The following is a 24,435-nucleotide window of genomic DNA, read 5'->3' on the forward strand; positions in this document are numbered from 1 at the left end:
TCTGAAGTGTTCAGTAACTTTATCTTTCATATTTTTAAACTAGAAAAGCCAGAGCTGGAAATTATGCATGGGATGATCCTCATGTGTATGTCCCAATTTCACAGAACTGTAACTTCTAAATGGCAGGGGGAGGGAAGGAGAGTGTGGAGGAGATGGTTTGTGTTTTCCTCATCCTCAGAGGTGGGGTGGAAAGCGTTTTCTGGTCTGGGATTGATAGGTCATCCCTAAGGGGAGCATGGAGGAATTTATTTGGAAGACTTAAACACTCAGCATGCCTTGGGATAAAGTCACTGCATTTGCACCCGGTAACAACCACAACTCCATTTGGCCCTCTTCCAACAAAAATTTGTGAAGGTTTTCAGTATAACATTCCCCCGCGCGGTGGCTGGAGTTCCTGAGCAGCTGAATGGTGGCAATATGTTTTCTCAGCAGCGCACAAACTCACAATCTGCAGCGAGTGTCCCTGCTGCCAAAGGAGGCAGCACAGTCTTTTGTTCACAGAAGTTGTGTGAAGAGATCCCTGGTTGGTCTTTATGCTGCAGGACTGGGCATCGACTGATACCAGGAGCCAAGTCCTCAAATCATGCATGACTGCTCATGATTACATGTTAATGTGTCTAAACTTGAGGCAGAAGACAAAAGTGAGGTGAACATAATGTGTGGTGTCACCCATAACCTCTAAGTCAAGGGTGGGGATACTGTTTCTTGTTAAGGGCCAGCAGACCTTTAATTTATCTTGGCAGGCTGTCTTAATATCCACCTTAGCGTTGCCCAATAATAATGCAGAACTGAAATCCTGTGATGGCAGGCAGCCTGCAGCACAGCCGTGGCTTCTGTCAGGCCTCGGTGCACCTGCACCAGCTTATCAGTGTGCTTGTGTTTTCTGTCTGGGGTTGTAGGTGTAAATGGATGCTCAGAGCAGCTCCCGAAGCCTCTCTACTACAAGGCTTCCTCACAAGTTCAAAAAGTAATAATAAAGTTGATGCCTCTCCCTCTTCAGGGAAGCATCAGTTTTCCCCAACTCCGGCAGAGGCAGGGTCAGGCAACAAGGGATTGCTGGCTTCCTGCTAGCCTTTCATCCATCCAAAACAGAGGAGCAGGACTGTTTTCCTAAATAGAGCAGGGGAAGTTGGAATTTGGTTCTGCCAGCCTCGCAGAGCATGCCTTTGAGCAGTACAACTAATATAGGAGCAACAGTAGTGACAACCAGCAGGGAGACTCCTGTTACGTAAAACTTTTCCCTTCTGCTGACATGTATAAACACATAATAAAATGTATCACTGGCATAAGGTAGGATCTATATCTGGTGAACAGTACAAGGTGCAACTAAATAACTGCAAGTGATGTAAAGCCAAAACTAGAATAATCAGTTGCATATAGTAGCTTCTAAACTTTCTAATCAGGATTAATTTAGAGTATTATGGCCACAGGAGCATCATGTGCTGGTTGGTTCTGGCTGTCAAGGGTTGACTTGCATATTTGTTCCTGCTGTCAGTTTTGCTGGATGAAAAGACAAGTAAATAGGTTACTGAATTGTATTTAGTTTTTATTTAACAATATCTGTTCAAGTCTGCACAAAGTTGTTACTGCCAGAAGTTAAGCTTCTGAACAGAGAATGTTGAAGTGACTGCAGAAGTTACCAGAGTACCTGTCTAGATTTTACCTCTCTTCTAATTAGTGCGACTAGTCTTTCCCCTGTAATCTGGGATATATTATCAGTTGTGTTGATGATAAAATGTGTAATCACTGAATACATTTTGTCACAGTTGGATGAAAATCAGTAAATGTGTTCCACTGGTATTTCAGATACCAATGTCAGCAAAGATATTTGGCTCAACTACAAATTAGAGACTAGTTTCATTTGTGTGGTTTATGAAGAAAACCACAAGTTTAAAATAGGCTTACTAATGCAGAATGGGCCCTGTCTGTTTATGAGCAGAGAGCAGAATAAGTGTTTGTCCTAAGACTATGTGACAGCTACCTTTGGAAGCCTGTGAGACCCAAATATGACTGACCACCTTTATAACTTGACCCAACTGTCTTTTTCAACAATACTGCTCTTCCTTGCCTGATGTGCTGAGACTGGCTGTAACAATGCTGTTGCTACAAAACCTTTTAATAATTAAGGTGTAGGCAGGAATCATCTATAGGCTGCTTAGTTTAGTCTACTTCACAAAAGCAGCACTGCCATTGTATGAGTGAGACAAGAATTCAAAGGAAAAAGTGTATTATTCATTATAGTTACTATTTTCTTCTCATATATCATTTGACAATCCTTGTTTTAGGGGAGCGATACTATAATTGTAATTTGGAAAACACAGGGTTCTGATCTCAAGGGCAATATTTACTCAGATACCAGTCCTGCTGTATCATTATCAATATTAGAGTGGAAACTGAATGTGGCTTCTCAAATGGGCTTTGTGGTATGCAGTAGCCAGATGTAGGTGAACACTGCATGTCTATGCCTGACTAGTTTTCCAGTGGGAGAACAGATGCAAATTTTAATAGCATTGTCAGTATTGTCCTTCAGCTTATCTGAGCTGACTCCAGAAGCTTGTCAAAGAAAAGTTCTGCTGTTACACATCTTAAAATAAATAAATAGTAGTTCCACTAGTGCATATAATCAAGACAGCAGCTCTGTAGCAACAACTGTCTTTGTTGCCAATTCCTTTCTGAAAGTCATGTTTCCGAAAGAGCAGATGTTGGGGATGTAAAGTTTCCTTATTACAGAAGGGAAGTTTGTGCAAACTGTTTTGGGGTGCAGCAGGGAATAAATAAGGCTCAGTCACTTGCATTCTGCATATCCTGGAAGATGGTTTGGAGTCATATCTCCTATGAGGACTGTGATGTGAAATGTTTGTGTTCTGTTTCTGTTACATCTAGATGTCTCTACTGGCCTTTTCATTTAATAACTACTGTAACTAATTTTTCTTTCTGATTGCATTTTCAGGCTTGCTTTTGCATTCCTTGCATTTGGTTTCCACTTTGATGGCTCTAACTGTTAAAGAATATCACTCATCAGCTTTCAATTAAGTACATGAACACAAAAAATAGCGTCATTAATATAAAGTGAAATGATACTTTGAGATGGGAGAGCCTGCTTTAAAAGGGTGACATTTTTGTTTATCAGTAGGCTTTCAGATGATGTAGAAATAGTTGGAGGGCGAAGGCTTGCTGAAGGGAGTTGTTCAGCTCTGTGTTCTCTAAAGCTGTAAGTTTATGCAAACTATACCATGGGAGAACATTCTGAGAAGAAACTAAGCTCTTCACCACGTGTTTGAAGGCAAAAGCTGCAGACAATGTTGTTTCTGCAATTGTTGTTCCAAACAATTTTGTTTTGCATGGTGCCTATACCTGACAGGAGTTAATGACTATGTTGCTTCCTTCTGCCTCACCTGTTTAAAAAGAGAAAGCTCTTCTAGAAATTTCCTTTGGGGAAAGGAGTATTTTCCCAAGCAGCAGAGTTGACTTCTGTCTGCACTGTTGCCTGTATGATACTTTATTCCAGGATGAGGCTATTTGTTCTTATCTTTCCTCTACAGCTTGGGAAAACAGAGGCATAGCTGGTCATGCACATCTGTGCCCAGTACTAAAAGCAGTTGGATGCCTTACATCATCTCATGTTGGTTGTTTAGTGAGTCATTTTTTGGGCCGAGAACTAGAGGGCACTGGAAACAGCAGCATAAAGAATACTTTTATCAGCATTCCTTGTATGTTTTAAAGCTTAGGCTTTATTATTGTCAAAAAGACTGTTAACTGTGTTGAAACAGGTTGCTGTAAAACTTTGGCCCCACTAAAGCAATAGGTGTGTTCAAGCTGGATTTTTGGAAACTCATTTTTGTAAAGTAGGTTGCTGAGTTATGCTTAAAGAACAGGTTCTGCTCATGTATTAAATGCCCCTATGGAAATGAGTCAGATTTTCTTTTTTCTTCTGTTTTTTATCTTATTCCTTTTGACAGGTTAAAATCTGCACAATAGCTAAGTAAGCAGGAATTCACTTCTCCACATAATGTAAATTACAGCATATGGGCTGGTGCTGGGTCCCCAAACAATGTGAGTGGATGTTACCTCTTAAGAAAAGATTGCTTTCATTGTCCTCAATCTTTGCTGTGTCCTCCACTCAACCAAGATTTTGCAATGTTTCAGTAAGTATATTCCAGTACCTTAAATTCTTATAGTTCTTCTGAAGAAAACTGGTTATATACAGAGAGCTTTACAAGAATTCATACAGTTCAAAAGATGCAAAGTGCAAGTGGTACCTATTGTAGTCCTTTCCAAAAAAACCCCAGTTGCCCTGCTGGACACCAACCAGCTGCCTGATGAATCCTGATGCCAAAGCACAATGTGCTCTGAAGCTTTCCTGTGGCTGAACAGGATCCAGGTTCTTTGCTGGCTTTTAGTCCAGTGGCACACTCAGGATGGCTACCTTCCATCCAGTACTCTTTGAAAAAGGAGATTAAATACTTCAACTGCTTCAACCTGTTTCTGCTTCCAACATTCTTCCAGACTCTCTACCAGTTTTTGTGAACTGGAAGAATGTTCTTTTAATGATAGTTCATAGGAATGTTACTTCTTCTAAAATAAAATATCCCTGAAGCATGGTTATTTAGGAAAGGCTTGAAAAACATCGTGTTTCTCAGCACAAAAATTTGTGGCTTTGGACAAATTCAAGAGAAATCAATCTGTATCCCCTTTAAGTTTGTTCTTTTGCTACACAGTAACTTGAGTTTTGGGTTGGCCCCAATATTCTTCCAAATATAAACCTCCCATTTCCTTCTGTTAGCTACTAGTTGCTCTGTGCTACATTCCTCCTCTTCCCCATGACAAAAGAAATCCACAGGAGCCATTTCTTCAGGGTTTTTACCTTCTGTAGCCTTATCCTAAATTTCAGTCTCTGTAGTCCCTAAAACCTGATGCTGTACAGATCATCTTTACTTTTGGAGGAATGCTCTCCTTCCTTGTACCCCTCAACAAACCCAAGCAAAAAATCCTGACATCTGAGCTGCCACGCTGGATTGAAGGAAAAATTGCTCTAATAGGGAGCACAACCCACTGTTTGGGTGTGTTCCTCTTTGAGTGTGGGCAGTACAGCTTACACTCTAACACCTGTCCCAGAAAAATGTTTTAGAGGTGAAATGCATGGGAAGTTCCTAGAGAATATTGTGTAAATTCAGTTGTCTGTTACAACCTGAATTTGTACCTTGCAATTAAATTTCCCAGGCTGTCAGCAGTCATGCTGCCCCGTATAGTTATCCTGGGGCATCATAGAGATCTATATTATTGGCCCTCCAAGGAACTGGTGTCATTTTAGAAGACTTTGGTGTTTGTAGCATCCTTATTCTGATTCATCTGCTGTCTCCAGAAGTAGTCTCTTGAAGAATACAAGGAAGCTTGAATTAATTAGGTGAATGTTTAAGATCCTTCCGATTTTGAATGGGAAGTCTCACTGATGAGTTTTGCCAGAAATAAGTTAAACTGCTGCTGTGAAATGGATTTAATGAAAATATTTTGAAGATCACAGTGTACTTGAGTGAGGAGATTGAATCAATTTATTTTGTTATACCTTGAGATCTTAGCATGAGCAATGGCTGTGCAGCCTGAGCCTGACATAAGGCAACTTCATGCCTGCTGTAAAACTCAGCTTCTGCTGAGGGCCCTGCATGGGACTGCAGTCCCTGTTGGGACTTCTGCCTTGGTGAAACTTCTTTTGAGGCCAGGGTTATTTGAAAAGATGATGTGTGACACAACATACAACACTTTTCAGACTTTTCTAATTTCAAATTTCTTCTGGAGTGTTGATTTGAAGTGCACCTTTTGATCTTGACTTATGTAGCTCTCTGTTAGCAATTTACATGTTGTTGAAATATTTCTACTTTGGTAACTAGAAAATAGTTAGACATAGCACAAGGACAGGTACTGAATGAGGAACAATTTTACATACTGCTCTAAAAGGTCTGAGCTAGTGGTAAGCTGAAATAAAATGCTGCTTTAGAGCAGCAAAAGTCACATGTATTTACAGCTGTATTATTATTTTTAAGTAGACTCTTGTGCGGCACATTTCTCAGTTGTGCCAGTGAATTTATTTTCCTGTGAGGCTTGTACCTGATGTCTGGGTGGATGGTTAGTCTTTGAAATACCTGGGGAAAACGGCTCTGGATAGTTTTTATTTTAAAATGGCTTTTTCTTTTGGCTTTGGCAGCTCTCCAAGCCACGGTATATCACTCCTCATGCCTGATTTCATTCTGTCTTCTACAATGAAAAGCTAGTTCTTCACCCTGGATAACTGCAGCTCTGTGCTTACGCTAAATTTTGTGATTTCCTTACTCTTATCCAAAATCTATCTCCATGTATTGACCAAAGAGTATTTTTAATAGGTGTTTGAGGACTCTGCCTGTGGAGGGGTAGAAAGCATGCGGTGGTAATTCTGTGAAGGCGGATGAGGAAGACTTTTAGGTTGTAAGTGAAAGGAGAATCCACTTGCTCATTACATTTTGTATCTACTTTTATTAGATAGTGTTCTAGACTTCTTGTAGTATCCAATCCATTATATAGTCTTCTGGACTACACAATACATTGGATACTACAAAGTACAGTTGTTCTTATCAAACATTTCAGATTTCATGGACAATAAAATGTCTGCTGCTGACTTTCATCCAAAGAGTTGGTAAAAGCCTAAGTCTACTGGCTAGGAGATAAAGCTTTTCCTCCCTGAAGTGAGCGGAGCATGTGGTGCTGGGTAGTAACAGTCTTTCTGAGTGATAAAACATGGCAAAACTTCTAAAGCATTTTTATTGCTTTAGTATCCAGCTTATTAATAGTGTGCTAATTATGCTTGGTAAGTAAAAGACGGCTTGTCCTTTTCATCCTCCTCATGTCAACTTTAAGACAGTCATCTCCGCCCTGTTGGTCATGGAACCTCTGACACTGCTGTAGCTTTGCAGCTGTTACACTGTGGTTGAAAGGAAAATTGTTTTTCATCAAGCAGTGAAAATAATTGAGAAGTTGGGTTTTTTGGCTTTGCAGCTTCATGAAAAGGCTGGAATGAAGATGCTGTGTTACTTTATAATACAGAAGTCAAAGATCCTGGTGTAATTTATCTGACAGCGAGTATCTTCCATTTTTTCCATTTCAGCCCACAAAATAACAATCCTTGAAAAGCAGCAAGTGATGCTTGTGAAATGCCCAAAAGGATTCTGAACTTGAGCCAGCCTCTTCACACATTGTTGTCCACCATTCTGCAGGTGTCCCATAGCAGATAATCTTTCAACCTGTGCGGTAGCTGTGGATGCTTGTGAAGAACAGAGTGCAGCAGAAGTTTGGCAGGCTCTAGGAGGTGAAACGGTGGTTGGGAGGTGTGGGAGAGGACTGGATAGCTGGGGAGTTTTCAAACAAAACAGATCTTTATCAAAAAAGCCAATTAATCAAAACTGAAATATTTCTTAAAGGTGTTGGTTTTTATGAAAGTTTATAGAAACACAAGCAAAGCTATAATGGGAGTGTTTTCATTGGAAGCCTGCCTGGCTTTCTGCCAACTTGTCTGCTGTTTTCTGTAATGAGATATTGAAAGACTTCAGTTCTTTGAATATGCTGTACTCTGGCATCTTGCCTGTTTTGGGGGAGGAGAGTGAAAATGTGAGCATGCCTGAGGTTCTGTGGCCAGCAATAATGTGATCGAGTAGCTTCCTTCTCCATCCCTTGAGGAGTTCTTGGTTTGTGTTTGCTGCCCTTTGAGAATGGGGAGCTTGGGAGGGCGCTGGTGCTCAGTCCTTTGCGAAAGGGGTCTTGGCAAGAGAAGTGACAAGCTGAGATGTGGAGCTGGCAAGAGAACTTACCTGCCAGTGGTGGGGAATGAACTGCTGTCAGCAGGTGTGCACCTCCCTCCTCTTTGTCAGCTGGAAAATCTCTGCAGAAGCAGAGATCATTGCTCCAGCTTGCACATGTAGTACACAATTTCCCTGAAAGTATGTGGAAAAAGCACCTTTGTTCAAATTACGCTTTTTTTTCCTAAGTGTCTTGAGAGGATCTCAGGCAGCAGTGACAGGGCTATTGAGGGAAGACAAGGTTTTCAGCCTTGTCTTGAAAGTGTTAAAGAAATTGAGAAAAGTGAGAAATTGAGTAAGATAGAGAGTAGTTAAAGATTGGGGGTTTAATTTGATTTTTTTTTAAAGCTAGCCTGCATTCTTATTTCAATTCCTCATCTATACCTCCAAAGGGAAAACCCCTTTTTTTTCCTTAAGGACTATGTCATCAAAATGTTATCTGCCCTGACTGTGGGTTACTTGCATGTTTCCATAGTATTAATACTTTTTAAAGCTTTAAACTACGTTTTTTAGGGTATCTACTGTATATAAACCTTTATAAAGCTGGGTAACTATCTCAGAAATCCTCTGATTTGGTTTCTGCTTGTCACAATGTGTAGGGAGACTAGACTGAGAGCATCAGAAATCTAGTAAACAAGCTCATGAAAGTGCCAACTGAATTAAAATTGACTTTATCAGAGTATTTTGTAGTTATGATTTTAACAGTTAAGAGAGTGTTCACTCAGCATTTAAACCTGCTATGCTTTTTTGCATCTGGCCTGCAGCTCTTGGAAAATACTAGAAGAAATATGTTATGGAGCCGTTCTTAGACTAAGTGGCATCTGCCTTAAAACTGAAAATTAGAGTTTAATTAACTGGCAGGTTTATCTTGTACATAAATTCTGCAACCAAGGGAGAAAAGGGCTGTTTGACTGGGTGCCATGTAGGATGTAGCACTTGGAGAACCCAAGGCATTCTTCTTTTTTCACTCCTCCTGAATTAAGGCCGTTGAAAACCCTGAGACACAGGGCCTGGTGGCTCTTTGATCATGTAAACTTTAGAAGTTTGTGATTCAGAACCTAACTGGGAGAAGCATATGTCTCATAGAAGTCACAGGGTATTTTGCTAAAGTTAGATTTGGGATTAATATAGCCTACTATGTTCTATAAGAAGCTTTATTTTTTTTTTGTAAAAAGCAGCAGTACTGAACTTGAGTCACTTGCCAGCTTTCTCGGTTGTCTTGGTGTTGGATGTGGTTTGACTTACAGGCAATCATGTCAGTTAAACCTTGAGTAGCCTTTTTAAAAAGCAATTCTATGCAGTCAAGAAAGCATCAGAAAAATTACCTTGGCAAAACCTAATCAATGGGCTTTTCTCTGCAAGTACCTGCAGAGCAGCTGGGCTGGAGGTACCTGCTGGAGCCAGCACAGCAGCCTCAGCCCTGCTGGCAGGAGCATCCGATGGCGGGCCTGGCACATTGGCGTGTAGGCGGTGGCAGCCATCGCCAGTTCGTTTTCATTTCCTGCCTGCTAAGTGACACGGATCTGGGATTGGGATTTAGCTCAAGCTAGGCTGCCTAGGGGAGATGGAAAAAAGGGGACTGGAGTTGCTAGAGCAAAGAAAACTGGAGATGTGGGGTGGGGGGCCCTGGTGGGACCCGCCCCAGCAGCCTCAGCCCTGCTGGCAGGAGCATCCGATGGCGGGCCTGGCACATTGGCGTGTAGGCGGTGGCAGCCATCGCCAGTTCGTTTTCATTTCCTGCCTGCTAAGTGACACGGATCTGGGATTGGGATTTAGCTCAAGCTAGGCTGCCTAGGGGAGATGGAAAAAAGGGGACTGGAGTTGCTAGAGCAAAGAAAACTGGAGATGTCCGCTAGTTGCGTGAGAGAGAGCCAGCCTGCCCGCGTTGCTGCCTGCCGGGCGTCACTCAGGGCTGAACCCGATCTCTCTCATGCAAGAGTGGAAGGGTCCAGCTGAGCTGTTCCCTTTGGAAAGATACATGCCATAAAGCTGTCCTACAGACATGGTAGGGGAAGGTTGGCTGCACGTCTGGTGCTAACAACAAGTTCTTTATTAGAACAGATAGATGCATTGTGTTGTTAATCACTTGTGATCAATGTTCTCTCTCTCCCAGGAAAAAGGAGGCAAGAAACCATCAGGATGGTTCACTTTAATCAGAGTTTGTTTTGAGATAAAGTAAGATTGTGCCTGTGGCTAGATCAGAATTGGACCTAGTGACATGGAAAGAAACACGGCTGCTCTTGAAAGCATTTCTGTTGACTTCAAGCCAGCCTTATTTTACTTAACTGTAGGATTTTAGCTCTCTGATGTTCATCAGGTAAGGTATGTAAAACTGGATTAAAAAAAATAATAAATATAAATCTGTACACTCTTTAAGGTTGTCTTTCTATATATCTTAGCAAGTTGGTTAGTACTATCTAGGTACTAATGAAAACTATTTTAAGATGTCTCTTCTAGCAAACCAATGTCCCAGTGTTACAAGAGCAGCAGCAGTAGGGTGGATACTGCTCTGTAACAGCAGACTTTCCATGCTATTACAAAATGCTCCCCTTGTGTCATCACAGGTTCTGGGCTGTTTGGTTTAAACTACAGTCAGATCAGGCTGAGAGGATAGCCGTGAAACATTGACGTGGATGGGCATGTTAGTCTGCAGGCAAAGCAATAGCAAGGGGCTGGTTGTGTATCCAGTACAGGGGAAAATCTATTATGACTCAAAGAGCTCAAGAATTGAAAGTAAAGAATTAGATCCATAGCTCTCTGGAAACAGGATCCACCCTTGCAAATACTTTTGTATTTTTAAAATGTGCAAGCTATTAAAAAGCATTTTTCAAAAGCCTATTGTGAAAAGGACTGGCTTCCATGAGTCAGGTTTTACAGGAACTGTTCCAAGCCTTATTCTTCTCTCTGTAAGAATTTCCTTCCAATTTTCTCATGCAGAATGAAGTTCTGCAGACAACCCCCTGATAGTGAGAACTGATACCTACCCATTAAGGGAAAGAAGGAAAAATCCCACCTGTAGTAAGGATACTTGGTGTAATGTCTAGTGCTCTGTGTCCATATCCCAAACTCCCCTTCCTTACCTTTCTTTGTTGATTTGCTTTTCAGTGCCCAGTGCTTTGGAATGAGCCCTAACAAAGCTGCTAAATAATTCCACAGTATATAAAGAAACAAGACTTAATCTTACAAGAAGGGCTAGAGAAGTACTTAAGTACTCTAGAGAATACTTGAAAACCTCTTCTGGAAAGCCCCTATTAACAGTGTAAAACAGTTTTTCATGTGTCCAGGCCTTAGCTTGCAAGGCCCAGTGAAATAATTGCTGGTGCTGTTAATGGTTTTCTAAGAATTCTCCACACTGATGTGTGTGTTTCACAGGAATCTTCATGTGCTTGTTGATGACTCAGAATCTACAAAAAATTCTGGAGTAGATCAGAACATCTACAGGTTTTCTGAGCTTGGATTTACTGCCATATCCTGTGGCTTGCTTAGGCTACTCAGGGGTAGCACAGCCCAGATATGAAGTGGGGAGGAAGGATCTGAAGACATTTTCTACCTTAGAAACTTTGAATGGTGAAGATGGAGCAGCACTGGGCACAGTAAATGTAATTGACACTGCATCCTGGATGGATGCTCCTCTGACCCTGCAAAAGTAGGATGGGGCTGGGAGCTTCAAGCAAAGCAGGGTTAGAACTGAGTCCTGCTCTCAATGGTGCTTTGTACAAATATTTAGGTGCTATACAAACAACTGTAGTAGTTGAGCTAGGAGTAACTGAAGCCTCCTAACCAGGAAGCTGCTTCACTGAATCCAAAGGTTTTCACCTTCCTTTTATAACAAGACCTGTTATTGCCTCACTAGATATGTGCACACCTGAAAGTTTCCAGCTCAGCCCATAAAAAGAACCTGTATACTACAGTTTAATGCTCAGTCCCACAGAATGAATGCTGCTATCTGAATCAGGTGTTTGGTCAGCAACCCCAGGGTGCAAACGTCTGGGTCAAGGTTCAGATTTAGTTTAGATTGGCTCGATCCAAGTATCTACTGGTTTGTCTAAGAACAGTGAAGTTACTGTGTCAGATATTCAACATGAAATGGTATTTGGAACTGCAGTTGGAACACTGTTTTCTCTTCTTTAATGTGGGAGGTGTGGCTCGGAGGTGAGCAGAGGGAGGGTGCCAAGCAGCACACCTCTCAGCGTTAAGCCATTCTGCACTGGAGCTAGAGATCAAAATCTTCTTTCTGCTCTTTTTCTTTTTTTTTTTTTTTTTTTTTTTTTTTTTTTTTTTAAAACCTTCTTGCACCTGGGTCCTGGTTTTTTTCTTTTTAAATCTGCTTGTACACTGGGACTGTGCATGTGAAAGATGGCTGCTGTCAGCGTGTCAGGCCTGCTCACTGGTGCTTGTGTAATCTGATGGCTAGGACACAGAGATGGGAGCACAGATGTTCAGGGGCTGACTTAAAAATGTGCTTGTAGCAAATCAGTGTGTGTAGCTGCTTTCTTACCTGAATTCAAATGTAACCTGTCCCTGTAAAACACTGTCTCATGAAATGCTTGAAAAATGCTCCCGCTCAGTGGCAGCATTTGTGATGAAGCATCTGACTTCTGCAAAGCAAGGGAGAGCACTCAAGACATCCTTCTCAAAGGAAGAAGGGTAGTGCATTTCTGCTGACAGACAAGTCTCCAGCAATACATGAGCATGCCTGTGGCTGCTGAATTACTCTCGATATTTGGCTTCCGTTCAAGACCAGGATAAAGTTGTTTGAGCAAAAACTGACCAAACAGAAAGAACTCGAGTGGGTTGTATGTCCTTACATTGTGTAGCCAATTTTGAGAAAAGAAGGAAAAGTCTGTTTGCCTGTAATTCAGAATAGGGGAATTCTGAGCAGGTATAGGTAGTTGAATGGGCAGCTCTGCCTGTCTTTGGGGGATTTGTAGCATCCCCTTTCCTGTGGTAAACATTCCAGCTATGTAAAGTGGAGCAGGCACTCCAGTAATGACCTAATGTCCCCTTTCCCCTTCCTTTATCACCTCAGGTCCTGTAGTATTCAGAGTCATAGCTATTGTTCATAACAGGAGCCTTAAATAACAAATCTAGTATGAAACTTGGATCTGTGGCTTTCAAACACAATACACCTTTGTAACTTGTTTGGAGGTTTAGGCAGTGATTGTCCTTGTAGTCCTGCCTGAGCCAGTGTTCCTTTTAACAAAATTCTATGTCTCCTCTTACTCCTTCCCTTTCCCCTCCCTGAAGCGTCTTTGGTTTGAGTACTAGGAAATCTAGGATCATGGTGCAGCTGCTGACTTCAGAAATTCTTTAAAAATTACAAATTCCATATATTTGGAGAGACCTTGAAATTGAAGTTCAAGATGCACATTTTCTCTCACTTTTTTTCTGTCATATTTCATAAACAGTTTAGGGTTCATGTTCCCCTGCTTACCTCTCTTTAATCTGTTCTTAATTTTCAGCTCTTCCTCCAAAGCCCCCCAAACCAATTACTCCAGTCAATACGAATGGAATGAAAGACAATTCCAGTTTCTCTCTGCAGGAAGCAGAGTGGTACTGGGGAGACATCTCAAGGTAAGCCATATTGCTAAAATTTATTAGTATATGTTATTGAAAATAGATTAAGCTTGTTAGACTTCAAGAGGAAAGAAACATGCCTATTTCAGGCAGCATTTTACAGGAGGGAAATGCTTCAGGACTCTACTTGGCAAATCACCTAAATACAAGTATTCCACTGGGTTCAGGACTTGTGCTCGTTACTGTCCTGGCACAGATATTGACAGTGTTGGTGACAGTTATTTTGGTTTTCCAGATTCTTCCAGCTACACAAAGTCTTTCAAAAAGAGAAAAGTATTTAATTCAAAAGAAAAGTGCTTCTGAATGTGTTAGTTAATAAGGTTCTCTAAGTATGCAATGCTGGGGTTCATGCAGTTCAGCAAACTTTCAGTAGGAGGCTGGCTCAGAATAGAAGGAGTTGCTTTCTTATTTTTGGTTTCTCTAACATTTGGTTAAAATTGCATCTGTATTGATTTCTATTACATGGTGGTATAAAAATAGCTCTTACAAATGCTAACCATCACCAGCTGTACTGAGCAGATGATAAAGACACCTACCAAATAAATTAAGTTTTACCTCTTGTGGAAACCATTTTTATGTGCTTGAGAAAATAGATGGCTTGGGTTAGGTTCAAACAGTGAATTGCATAATAGAACTGAAGTGTCCAGTCATCTTTTTCCCTCTTAAGGCACTTCTGAAGAGGCTAGCATTTGGAACTCTAAGGGGAACATAAGCTGGGAATTGCTCAAACTTGTGCACATAGTACTTTGAAACAATTTGTCGGATAGAGGCAAGAACAATGTGTTTGCCACAGTATCACTGAAGTTCTGAGAAGGGAAATAAAGTTCTCATATCTTTATGGTACTGCCCTTATCTTTATAAAGCAAATCCACATAGATCTTGCTTTTGAAGGGCCTCAGCAGTGATCTTTTTCTGTTAATTCTAAAGGGAAGCAGAGTGGCAAAACCTGATCACAAAAGCCACTAGGCAGGGTTTGTTTAAACCTGCTCGATATTGAAATCAGTTTATTGACTGTGGATTTCTTCCTCAATTAACAGTGCACGTGATGGCAAGAGGTAATGCAGTACAAGTCACATTGAAGTGGCTTTATTAGATTAAAATGTGATACGCATGGCACGTAAAGATGGAATTGTTCATTACCTTAATTTGACAGCCAGCAGGTATGGGTGGCATTGAGCTGTCAGGGCAGGAGCCTTGTTCTTCAGTCAAGAACTTGTGCTGAAAATCTTGTCATGAGCTCCAGCATGCAATGTGAAGGTAAAAGCCCAAGCCCTTAGACAATATGTATCCATTCAAAAAGGAGAAGGCCATCCAGTTAACTGAGTCCAAACTGTAAAATGTTCTGAGAGGAGTAAGCAGATATGCATATGATGTTTAACAGGAGTCAGTTTTACTAACATAATGGTTTTCCTGTAGATAATCAAAACTAAGGCTATTTTGTAGAAATATTTTTGTTCCTTAGTATTTGAACAAAAAAAGCTGCTGTTGGTTTTTCTTTGTGTGATTCAAGCAAGCTTTCTACCACACTTAGATAATGTTGAGGCTACCTGATAAACTTTAGTTTCCAAGTGATTGTATTAAAAAGTGCTTAGTGTGTTTGTGAGGGAGCTGTTAGAAAGTGAGATATGTAATCAGAATTAAGTGGTCAAGCCTGGCAAGACACTTAACTATTCAGCTGAAATTATTTTCCTAATGCTTACAGGTATTCACTTGTATTAGAAGATTTTTTTTTTTTTTTGTTTAGGTTAAAGATCTGGACTGAGTATCCTTTTGCTTCAGTTGTAAATAAGGAAAAGTTGCTCTGAAGCTAGCAAGGTTGTAGTGGTTTAAAACTACTGTAAATAAGATCAGAGTTAAGCCAATAATGAATCTCTTGAGACTAGAACTGTGCTAAACTCTAGGCACCTTTGAGCTATGATGCTAGAGCCCATGTCTTAAGAGGTCAGGACTGGCTTCTCAAAGGGCACTTGTTTCCAGTGTGGACTTTAAAACCTGAGCAGATTACAGGGAAAGGCTGTGAACTTTGAGACACAGCTGTTACTGTTGCTTAAACAGAGACTTCTTCCGAAGTGGCAGTTGACTGCAGCTGCTATTTTTTAGTATAACTACACAAGTTCAAACTTGCTTTAGGTGGCCTGAAAGACTGGAGGCCTGAGTGTGAAAGAAGATTTGCCTGATATTTTAAAGATGGAACTCCTTACGCACACTGGTGTTACTGATTCCAGTATTGATAGTTGTGGCAAAGATTATCATGTCCTTTTACACATCTCATTTGGCCTTCCTTTCCATTCTCCAGGGAAGAAGTAAATGACAAATTACGAGACATGCCAGATGGAACATTCCTGGTGCGTGATGCATCAACCAAGATGCAGGGAGACTACACTCTGACATTACGGTAGGCATTGAGCAGTCGTGGTCCACGTAGTAAAACCCTGAGTAGGTAATTGCTATAGCAGTGTCAGTAGTGGTTGTGTAGAGCTGATGTGGCTCAAGTTAAGAGATGTTCCCAAAGGTACTGCAGATCACAGAGTAAGCAAATAAATAGCCAGGTCTGATGGTTGTGTTCTGTGCATTGAATGCTGTCCCTCACTAAACACTACTGGACAGATCTCCGTGTATATTACATGGGACTCAGGGACGGGATCACTCAGTAGTGCTTCATAGTTTCAGGACTGGTAAAGTAAAAGGTATTTATAAACTAGGGCTTTGATTGATGGGAGTGTGTTGAATATTTTGTCAGCATGCGGCTCTGGGGAATTGAACGCAGTGTCTTTGTAAAAAGTGTATCTTGTGCTTTCTGATCTAAAATTTGGGAAATAATTGAACTGGAGCTATGCTCCTTTCTTCATTAAAATTGCCTGCAAGTGGCAGACTTCCCAGAGCTGCCCCAGCCCTGTCTACTGCAGTTAAGACAGCAGACCTCATGTGACAAGCTGCTGGTGCCTTGCCCAGCCTGTCCAGCCACTTGCCTCTGCCAGGCTGCCAGCATTGGTTGTTAGAAACAATCAGGTGACGTGCATAAGCCACTGCCTCTGGACCTCACCCCTGGAAGTTCCTATGATATGGTAGATACTTGATCTTGCCATGGAATTCTGTTGTCCTCATGGCAAGTTTGAACCCAAGAGTGTAATTTAAATTCTGCCTTGAAATTCGCAACCTGTGCACTAACATTTAGCATGACTTGAGTATTTTTCTGGATGCAGATGTCTTTAAGAACCAAAATTGAGAGTGCAGGAAGGACAGGATGTTATCTAAACAGTCTGTTGGTGAAAAGGAAGAAATAAACATATTTGTGGAAAGTGCTAGAATGTATAAATCTGGATAATGTAAAGTCCTGAACTTACAGCCATCTTGTAATCCTCAAAGGCTTTTGTTTAGGTTCATGTATCCTGTATCAGCATCCATAACTCAAAAGATTTGTTAATCACTGTATAAATGTATTCTCAGATGTATACTATTAATGGCCCAAATTGCAGGAAATTGTGGGTTTGGGTTTTCACCTGGCTCCTTCATTCAGCCTTCAGCAGCTTCCTTTTCCCTTGCAAAACTTCTGACCAAGCTAGGTCTTCAATACCATAAGCTGCCTCCAGAACTAATTTACTTTGGGGCTTTGCTCCTGTTCAGATCATATCTGCTGATAATCTGTGTGTATTGACTCCTAAACTACAGACATCTGGTAGGATGTAGAGAATTGCTATGAAGGTGTGCAGTGTCAAAGCCACTTGCCCAGGAACTTCACCAGTGTCTTTGTTGGCAGTATTAGTGTTGAAGCGAGTTAAGAGGTACACAGTAAAACTTCTAAATTTACTGTACCACTTTACAGGAAGGGTGGCAACAATAAACTGATAAAGATCTATCATCGGGATGGAAAATATGGCTTTTCTGATCCACTGACATTTAATTCAGTTGTGGAACTGATTAACCACTACCGGAATGAGTCTCTTGCTCAGTATAACCCAAAGCTTGATGTGAAGTTGATGTATCCAGTGTCCCGGTACCAGCAGGTAAGATCTTCAACAGACCCCAATAGCTATTAGTACAGACAAGAGAAGAATTGCAAATGTGTATATGGTTTTGTTTTCTCTGTGTGAAGGCTGATGGGTGTTTTGGTGGGGTTTTTTTGAAAACTGAAAAAAAAGGTTAATTTTCCCATTTTACTTCACTTAGCTCATAATAATGGATCTTCCAAATTGTCTAGTCATTTAAGATGCTTCATTTTGTAAAGTTTCCAGTCTCTATCTGAGCTGTACAATAGAGAAATAAAACCCTGTGACATGCAGCGGACTTGAGCTCTTTTTTTCCCCCTTCCCTTGGGCCCTCTTGGCCCCACAGGGCACTCTTCTAGCCAGTGTTGCCCTTGAAGCACATGTAAGCCCTGCTGTTGCTTGCTCTGTGTATGGACATCTAAATTTTTCTATCATATTTTTAAAGCTTTTATTTAGCAGGCTGCAACATTGTCCTGCATTAACAAAAAAAGAATAGCAGAGCTCTTTGGAAAACAAAAAAATTACTCTGATATTAAACTTCAGATTTCAAGCAATTCACTTCCTCCTTTCTCCAACAGAGGATAGGAATCCTAGACCTAAGCTGTAGTGTGTTTTGGAAGCTTAGGATTTGGCATAGTTGTCTCGTAGCTCCAGTTCCTACTATCTGTAAGCTCTAAATTTGTTGTGTGGAGGAAGAGGGATTTTAACTCTGGTGTTTTGTGTTCTGTAGAAACCAGATTATACAAGTGATGTTAATGGCTGTAAAATGCAAAAGTGCTAAAGTGGACTAATGAATACTCTTAAGGAAAAGCTGCCTTGCTTGAAGACTTAATAGTTTTTTGTATGTACAGGATCAGTTGGTGAAAGAAGATAATATAGATGCAGTAGGTAAAAAGCTTCAAGAATACCATGCTCAGTATCAGGAAAAGAGTAAAGAGTACGACAAATTGTATGAAGAATATACCAGGACATCACAGGTTAGTTCTGCTTTAGCTATCTGTAGAATTTGTTCCTTCTTGTTTAAAAAGTAAAGAACATTATTTTAACTTGTTCTGGCTAATAAGGACAGTCCAAAGTCAGAAAATAAAAGGAAAGCACTTAGTAAATTTTGGAATAGAACAAGGTGTTTCAAAGTTGATGGTAACAGTGAATATTACTTGTTGCTGATAGTCCTGGGGAAGGGGTAAGGAAGAAACAGGAGCTGAGCTTCCTAGTATAAGGTTGAGCAGTGAAAAAGGCCATCCCCTACAAGCTTTGCACTGCAGACTTCTTCCTTGCCTGCTGAGTATTTCCAGCTGCTCTGTGCTGCAGTGAGAAGTGTAGAGGGGTTTGTCCAGGTTTTTATGGAATCATGTTCAAATCAGATACCAGATATTATGCATTAAGGAAGTGTGAATACAGTATTTGGACTGCTTCTTGTAAAATAAGCTAGTTCGTATATGGGGAGGAGGTTTGCTGGCAGTCTTCCTGCAAACTAAGATGGAAAATATGACTAAAATATTTGAGGGGTATGCAGCCTAATAGAGAGCATCATGTGGGGGAGGAGAGCAGATTTACAGGGAGTAAGACTTCCCTGACTCTGTGCAGACATTTGACTAAATTTCAAACTGATTAATCACATTTTGACTTGGGGGGGGAGACAAGTTCATCATCTCAGTCAGTTTAAGGGACAGTAATCGAGTCTTGCCTTATTCTCTGTATCATGAACAAATGATGAAGGACTCTTTCCTCACCTAGGAAATTCAGATGAAGAGGACTGCAATTGAAGCATTTAATGAAACCATTAAGATATTTGAGGAGCAGTGCCACTCACAGGAGCGATACAGCAAAGAATACATCGAGCGGTTTCGCAGGGAGGGGAATGACAAAGAGATTGAACGGTAGGCTCTCCAGTCCTGCTTATAAGGAAGAGCTAATGTCCCCATTGATGCTCCCATAAAATTCTCTTATACAATATTGCCTCCTAAAGAACACTGGCAAACTCAGTATTTTCTCTGAAACCTTTGTCCAAGGTGACCGAACCTCCATTAAACTCTCTTCTGTCAGGGAATTGCGTTGTAGACAGGGCAGGTGGGAGATCTCTGGATTATTCTCTCAACTTCAGTAAATCGAGATACTGTGATGAGGATCAGGAAATAATAGTTGCATTTGTTTATCCCACTTCTATTTGGATTTGCTTAGAATATAATTCATAAAAACCTTTACTCGTAAGCTGCAAAATGGACATAGATCTGGTAAATCTCATAGTCCAGTCAGTTTTAGTCACTTTCAAAGAAGGTCAGTATTTAATTGCCGCTACTCCTTAGTGGATAGTGGTCATCTAACAGAAGTTCAGGAAGGACCTTATTTGAAGTTGCCCTTCTGTGAAGGTGATAGCAGAAAAAGCTATATCTGGGTCTTAGAAGAAATGCCAGGTAGAACACTCAGCTTTATACAGTGCTTTAGGAATCATGGGAGGGTAGCAAGGACATTCTTAGACTGAAAACAGTTACCTGTAATCATCTGACTATGTGATTGTAATGCTTCATTTTGACTAAAAAAATTACCAGGAGAAATATGCTATTTTCCTGGATTGTATCAACCTGCAAACTAATATTGCTGTTACTGATACCTGGGGTGGGATTGTGTAATTACTATACCAAAAAATGAATCTGACAGAGAAGGAGGAGCCTGTCCTAGCTTACCCTCCTGGAGATATTTTGTTTCTGCATCTCTGCCAGAAAAAAATGTAAACTGAAGGTCCAAACTATGCAAAAGGGTAGGAGGCTTTCTGGCAGGAGGTCTTTTCTGGCACTTCTACAGCAATTTTCATGTTAAGATGAGGTGGTCAAAGAAAGGAGCTGCTGTTACAGTAGTTCTTGTGATACTCTATATAAAGTGCTACTGGAAAGGCTCAGTCCTTTCAGACTGGTTTGACCTCACCTCTCAAATATTACACTTGTCTGCAGGATAATGATGAACTATGAAAAGTTAAAATCACGCCTGGGTGAGATCCATGATAGTAAAATGCGCCTGGAACAGGATTTGAAGAAACAAGCTCTGGACAACAGGGAGACTGATAAGAAAATGAATAGTATCAAGCCTGACCTAATTCAGCTCCGCAAAATCAGAGATCAGTATCTGGTGTAAGTAAGCCTGATCTGTACCTCAGAATAGTGTCTCTGATGAACCTGATTAATGACTGTTTCCATCAGGATAATGTGAATTTAATTTGCTTTTCATAACCAAAGTTCTGTGAGGGTGAAGGTACTACATGCTGGCATGGGACATCTGAGTCATGGGTTGGCCTCTTCATGACTTCATTACTTAAAGAGCCTGCCACAACTAGGGCACATTCTGCAACTCCTGTAAAGAAAATACTTAAGATAAATGAGTTATAAACAAAACCTGTGTCTGCTGTCTGAGGTTAGTACTTTCTGTGCTAGGTGTGGCAGATGTTATTCGTACCCATCCTTGATTTCACCGACACCCGTCACCCAGCTGCTAATGTCCTTGGGCTGGACTTCAATGCACTAGGGTTCTAGCAGATGACAGAGTGGAACACGCTATCTCAGAAGGTGACATTAGGAGGCTGGAAGAAGCCAGTGGCATTTTTTTTTCCCCAAGAGGCATAGGCAGCTGTCACAATTTGTATTCTGCTTCCTTTCTGGACTGCATTGTGCCAAGGCAGTACTTCTATCCTCCTCTTTCTCCATTTGAGAGGTTGCTTCTTACTGTGTCCAGTAAAGGAGGCATCTCAGAAGATGATGCAAGGAATAACACTTAGGGAATCTGTTGTCTTTCCATGGCTTTTGCTACTGGAGAACAAATTAAGCTCCTGACTGTTTCTTTGTGGGGCCTTGTGATTAAGCTTCAGCTTGCTCAGTAAGAAAACGTGTACATGTGCTCTGAGGTAACATATGAGTGCTTTCTTCTTCTGGCAGGTGGCTCAATCACAAAGGGGTGAGACAGAAGCGAATAAACGACTGGCTGGGGATCAAAAATGAAAATATTGATGAGTAAGTGTCATTATATACATGATTTTACTAAGAAGTGTTCCATTAATAAGTGTTCTATCTTGTGGGAGGATTGGTCACATGAAGCACAATTTCTCTGTAAAGGACTGTAGAAAAAAGGAAGGACTGCAGACAATGGGAGAAATTCTCTGGGGGAATTGTATGCCATATGAGGCAGCAACTCTGTTGAAGCATTTAGGATTAAACAGAGTTGGAACAACTAAGTTCTAAGTTGAAGCCATTAATGTATGTCTCTTAGGAACCTGATTTCCCAGTTTGAATTTGTTACGGTATTTCTTTGAATGATTTCTGCAAAAATAAATTACTCTGCTTATTGACTCTCTTACTGACCAGTGATTAAATTAGCAACTTTATCCTTTCTTTCAGCCCATATTTTGTGAATGAAGAGGATGAAAACCTGCCACATCATGATGAAAAAACTTGGTTTGTAGGGGATCTCAACCGTATCCAAGCAGAAGACTTGCTCTGTGGGAAACCTGATGGAGCATTTTTAATTCGAGAGAGTAGCAAGAAAGGATGTTATGCTTGTTCTGTGGTGTAAGTCTGTTTTCCTTTTTGCTCTAACTATTCAGTAAATATCTACCACAGCTCTTTATTTTGGTAGCCTAGGCCTCCCCATTGGAATGTTTTACTTGTTTTTAGTAAGTCTAGCATGGTAAAAGCTTTGATAAAATGTAGTTTGAACATGCAATAACTGTAATTCTAGCAGCCTCTTCAGTCACCACAGTAGCTAATATAAAATTCTCCAGTATTCCAACTTGAAGCTCTACAATCATAAGTAAATTAAGGCCAAATTCTCCCATGTTCCTCCCTGCCAACAAACACATGGGAAGAAATAAAACAGGCCTGTAGAACTGTAACATTCCATTTTCAGACATGGCCAATTCTAGATGCTTTCTCTTGTATGCTTAAGATAACAGTGGTGCTTCAGAGAAGACATTATTTGTGAGCAGCAGGCCTTATGACATTCACACAGTCTTGCATTGATTTCCTGTGTTTCGCTTCATTTTATGATGGTGTAATGGAGGTCAGAAATACTTTGATTCCATTATCTCAAAATCCTTCAGGCCTGTTCTGGAGTGCAAAATGGCTTTCACTGATTTATTTCACATGAGGTTAATTGCTTCTGAAAGCAAGTCTGAGAAATGAATATGTGAAGGCATATAACCTCAAGGCAACTGAAGATTGTTGTATCTGCCATGCTGAAGACACTGTCAGAGTCACTGCAGTGATGGGGTCATCAGATACTTTTGCTTGGTTGGTATCATACTACAAGCTAGCAAAGGGATGGCATCACATAACCCGTTCCTACATGTGACTTGGATTGCAATAGGCTCCAGTACAGGGATTACATACTACTTGATCTTTCTGGCAGCTAGGTTTTTCTAGCAGCTTTGGAAATGCTGTGTTGCAGTTAACTGCTTGCCAAGTTAGGGACTCAGTCACTATGACTTCAGATAACAAACTAACTTGAACCCATGCCATGCTTAATGTGAAAAAAACCCACAGGCTGAAATTAGTGCTGCATTTCATGAAATACTCTGTTCGTCCTAAGAATTTGTGGGTTTTGGCTTCTTCACGTAGTGGAAAAGTTTCCAGACAAGTTGAACACAAAGTCTTAGCTGACTTCAGGTGCTTATCTTCTTGGTTAAGCTCTTGACTTCTTTTCCTAAGAAACAATTGGAGAGCAATGCAGGAGGGAATTGAGTACAATAGATAGAAGAGGGGATAGGAGAGGCCTCTAATGTGGATTATTATGCGAGAATATTTAATTGCGTGCCCTGAAGCACTGTTTCTTCACAGACTATATTAATCTCCTCTACTTGCATCTACTGGGTCCTCCATGATATAATTTAGTGACTGGCAGGGTTGCTGCATTAGTTAATTGTTAATAGACTGTCACTTTGGGTTTGTCCTTCAACGTTAAACTCTCCTGTTTCTTTTCCTTGCAGGGCTGATGGAGAAGTGAAGCACTGTGTGATCTACAGCACTCCAAGAGGTTATGGGTTTGCAGAACCATATAACCTGTACAGCACACTGAAGGAGTTGGTTCTTCATTACCAGCAGACATCCCTTGTCCAACACAATGATTCCCTAAATGTCAGGCTTGCTTATCCTGTCTACGCACAGATGCCCCCCTCTCTCTGCAGATAAATCTGGGGGAAGAGGAAAGTGTTGGCTATCTTGGATTCTTTTCTACAATTTTTATTAGAACTTGGAGGGCATTCTTTCTCCTTAGACTGCTTGTTTTGCACAAGAAGTGATTCTGTGAATGTGAATCAAAAAGAGGCCTAGCAGCAACAAGACAACAACTTGGGTGTAGGTGTCCTGGTGCTACCTTAAAAGCTCAGCTGTGCTTTTACACTGATACTTGTGTTTCCTTATGAGGGGAATAAACTCAACACATACAAAAATACTGGAAGAGAAACATCAATTTCTGGAGATAATTTTTTGCCAGGCACCTTCAGAGGAACTTCTAATTGCATTTTGTTTTCTCTTGTTCTTGTAGAGACAATTTGAAGCCTCTGTTGGAGGCATCAGTAATGTCTTTCAGTCTTAAACTCCCAAGAAACTAGGGGGGGAAGCTCTACCACAGCAATTCTTCTCTGTTAATTTTAGGAGCTTCACTGCGATTCAGCCAAACTTCCAAAAGAGGGCTTGTCTTGAGGTAGCATGGAATTTGGTGAGAGAAGACCAAAGGAATTATGGGAAAGCTTCAGGTTTTTATTTAAATGGAAAAACGCTTGTAAAGAAAAGTTGCTTTATTTTATTGCCAACAGTAACAAAGTTTTGGGTTCGATGGCACTACAGGTCTTCACTTAAAGGAAACGTTTATAACCAAATTGAACACACCAAAACTTTGTTTGTTGCCAGACTGAGCACTTACGGGAAGGTTGCATTAGCATCTGCACATACTTTCTACACCAAAACTTGAAACAAATAAAAGGAAAAGCTAAACGTTGTGTGGCTTCAGAACACTAAATTTGTTTGACCTGATGTAATTGCTCACTCTCCTCTTTCTTCGCACCCCCCCCC

At 40.8% G+C, this 24,435-nt stretch overlaps 1 protein-coding gene across 1 annotated transcript; it reads left to right on the top strand.

The window, feature by feature from the left end:
• The first annotated feature begins 13,285 nt into the window (after positions 1 to 13,285).
• PIK3R3 (phosphoinositide-3-kinase, regulatory subunit 3 (gamma)) lies at positions 13,286 to 24,096 on the top strand. The gene is made up of 9 exons (XM_010006548.1): positions 13,286 to 13,394; positions 15,694 to 15,792; positions 17,221 to 17,401; positions 18,235 to 18,360; positions 19,121 to 19,263; positions 20,332 to 20,508; positions 21,307 to 21,381; positions 21,766 to 21,936; positions 23,352 to 24,096. The coding sequence occupies exons 1-9, from the start codon at positions 13,333 to 13,335 to the stop codon at positions 23,551 to 23,553; spliced, it is 1,236 nt and encodes a 411-aa protein (XP_010004850.1). The 5' UTR covers positions 13,286 to 13,332; the 3' UTR covers positions 23,554 to 24,096.
• Positions 24,097 to 24,435: the final 339 nt, after the last annotated feature.

The sequence above is a fragment of the Chaetura pelagica genome, unplaced genomic scaffold (assembly GCF_000747805.2).
Source record: "Chaetura pelagica isolate M959 unplaced genomic scaffold, ChaPel_1.0 scaffold69, whole genome shotgun sequence".
NCBI lineage: Eukaryota > Metazoa > Chordata > Aves > Apodiformes > Apodidae > Chaetura > Chaetura pelagica.

What these genes read in the sequence shown, in the direction of transcription:
- PIK3R3 (XM_010006548.1), top strand. Translation starts at nt 13,333, where the DNA reads ATGAAAGACAATTCCAGTTTCTCTCTGCAGGAAGCAGAGTGGTACTGG. An exon ending in CAGTGTCCCGGTACCAGCAG is followed by an intron (nt 17,402 to 18,234) that starts GTAAGATCTTCA and finishes TTGTATGTACAG; the next exon opens with GATCAGTTGGTGAAAGAAGA. An exon ending in TGTTATGCTTGTTCTGTGGT is followed by an intron (nt 21,937 to 23,351) that starts GTAAGTCTGTTT and finishes TTTTCCTTGCAG; the next exon opens with GGCTGATGGAGAAGTGAAGC.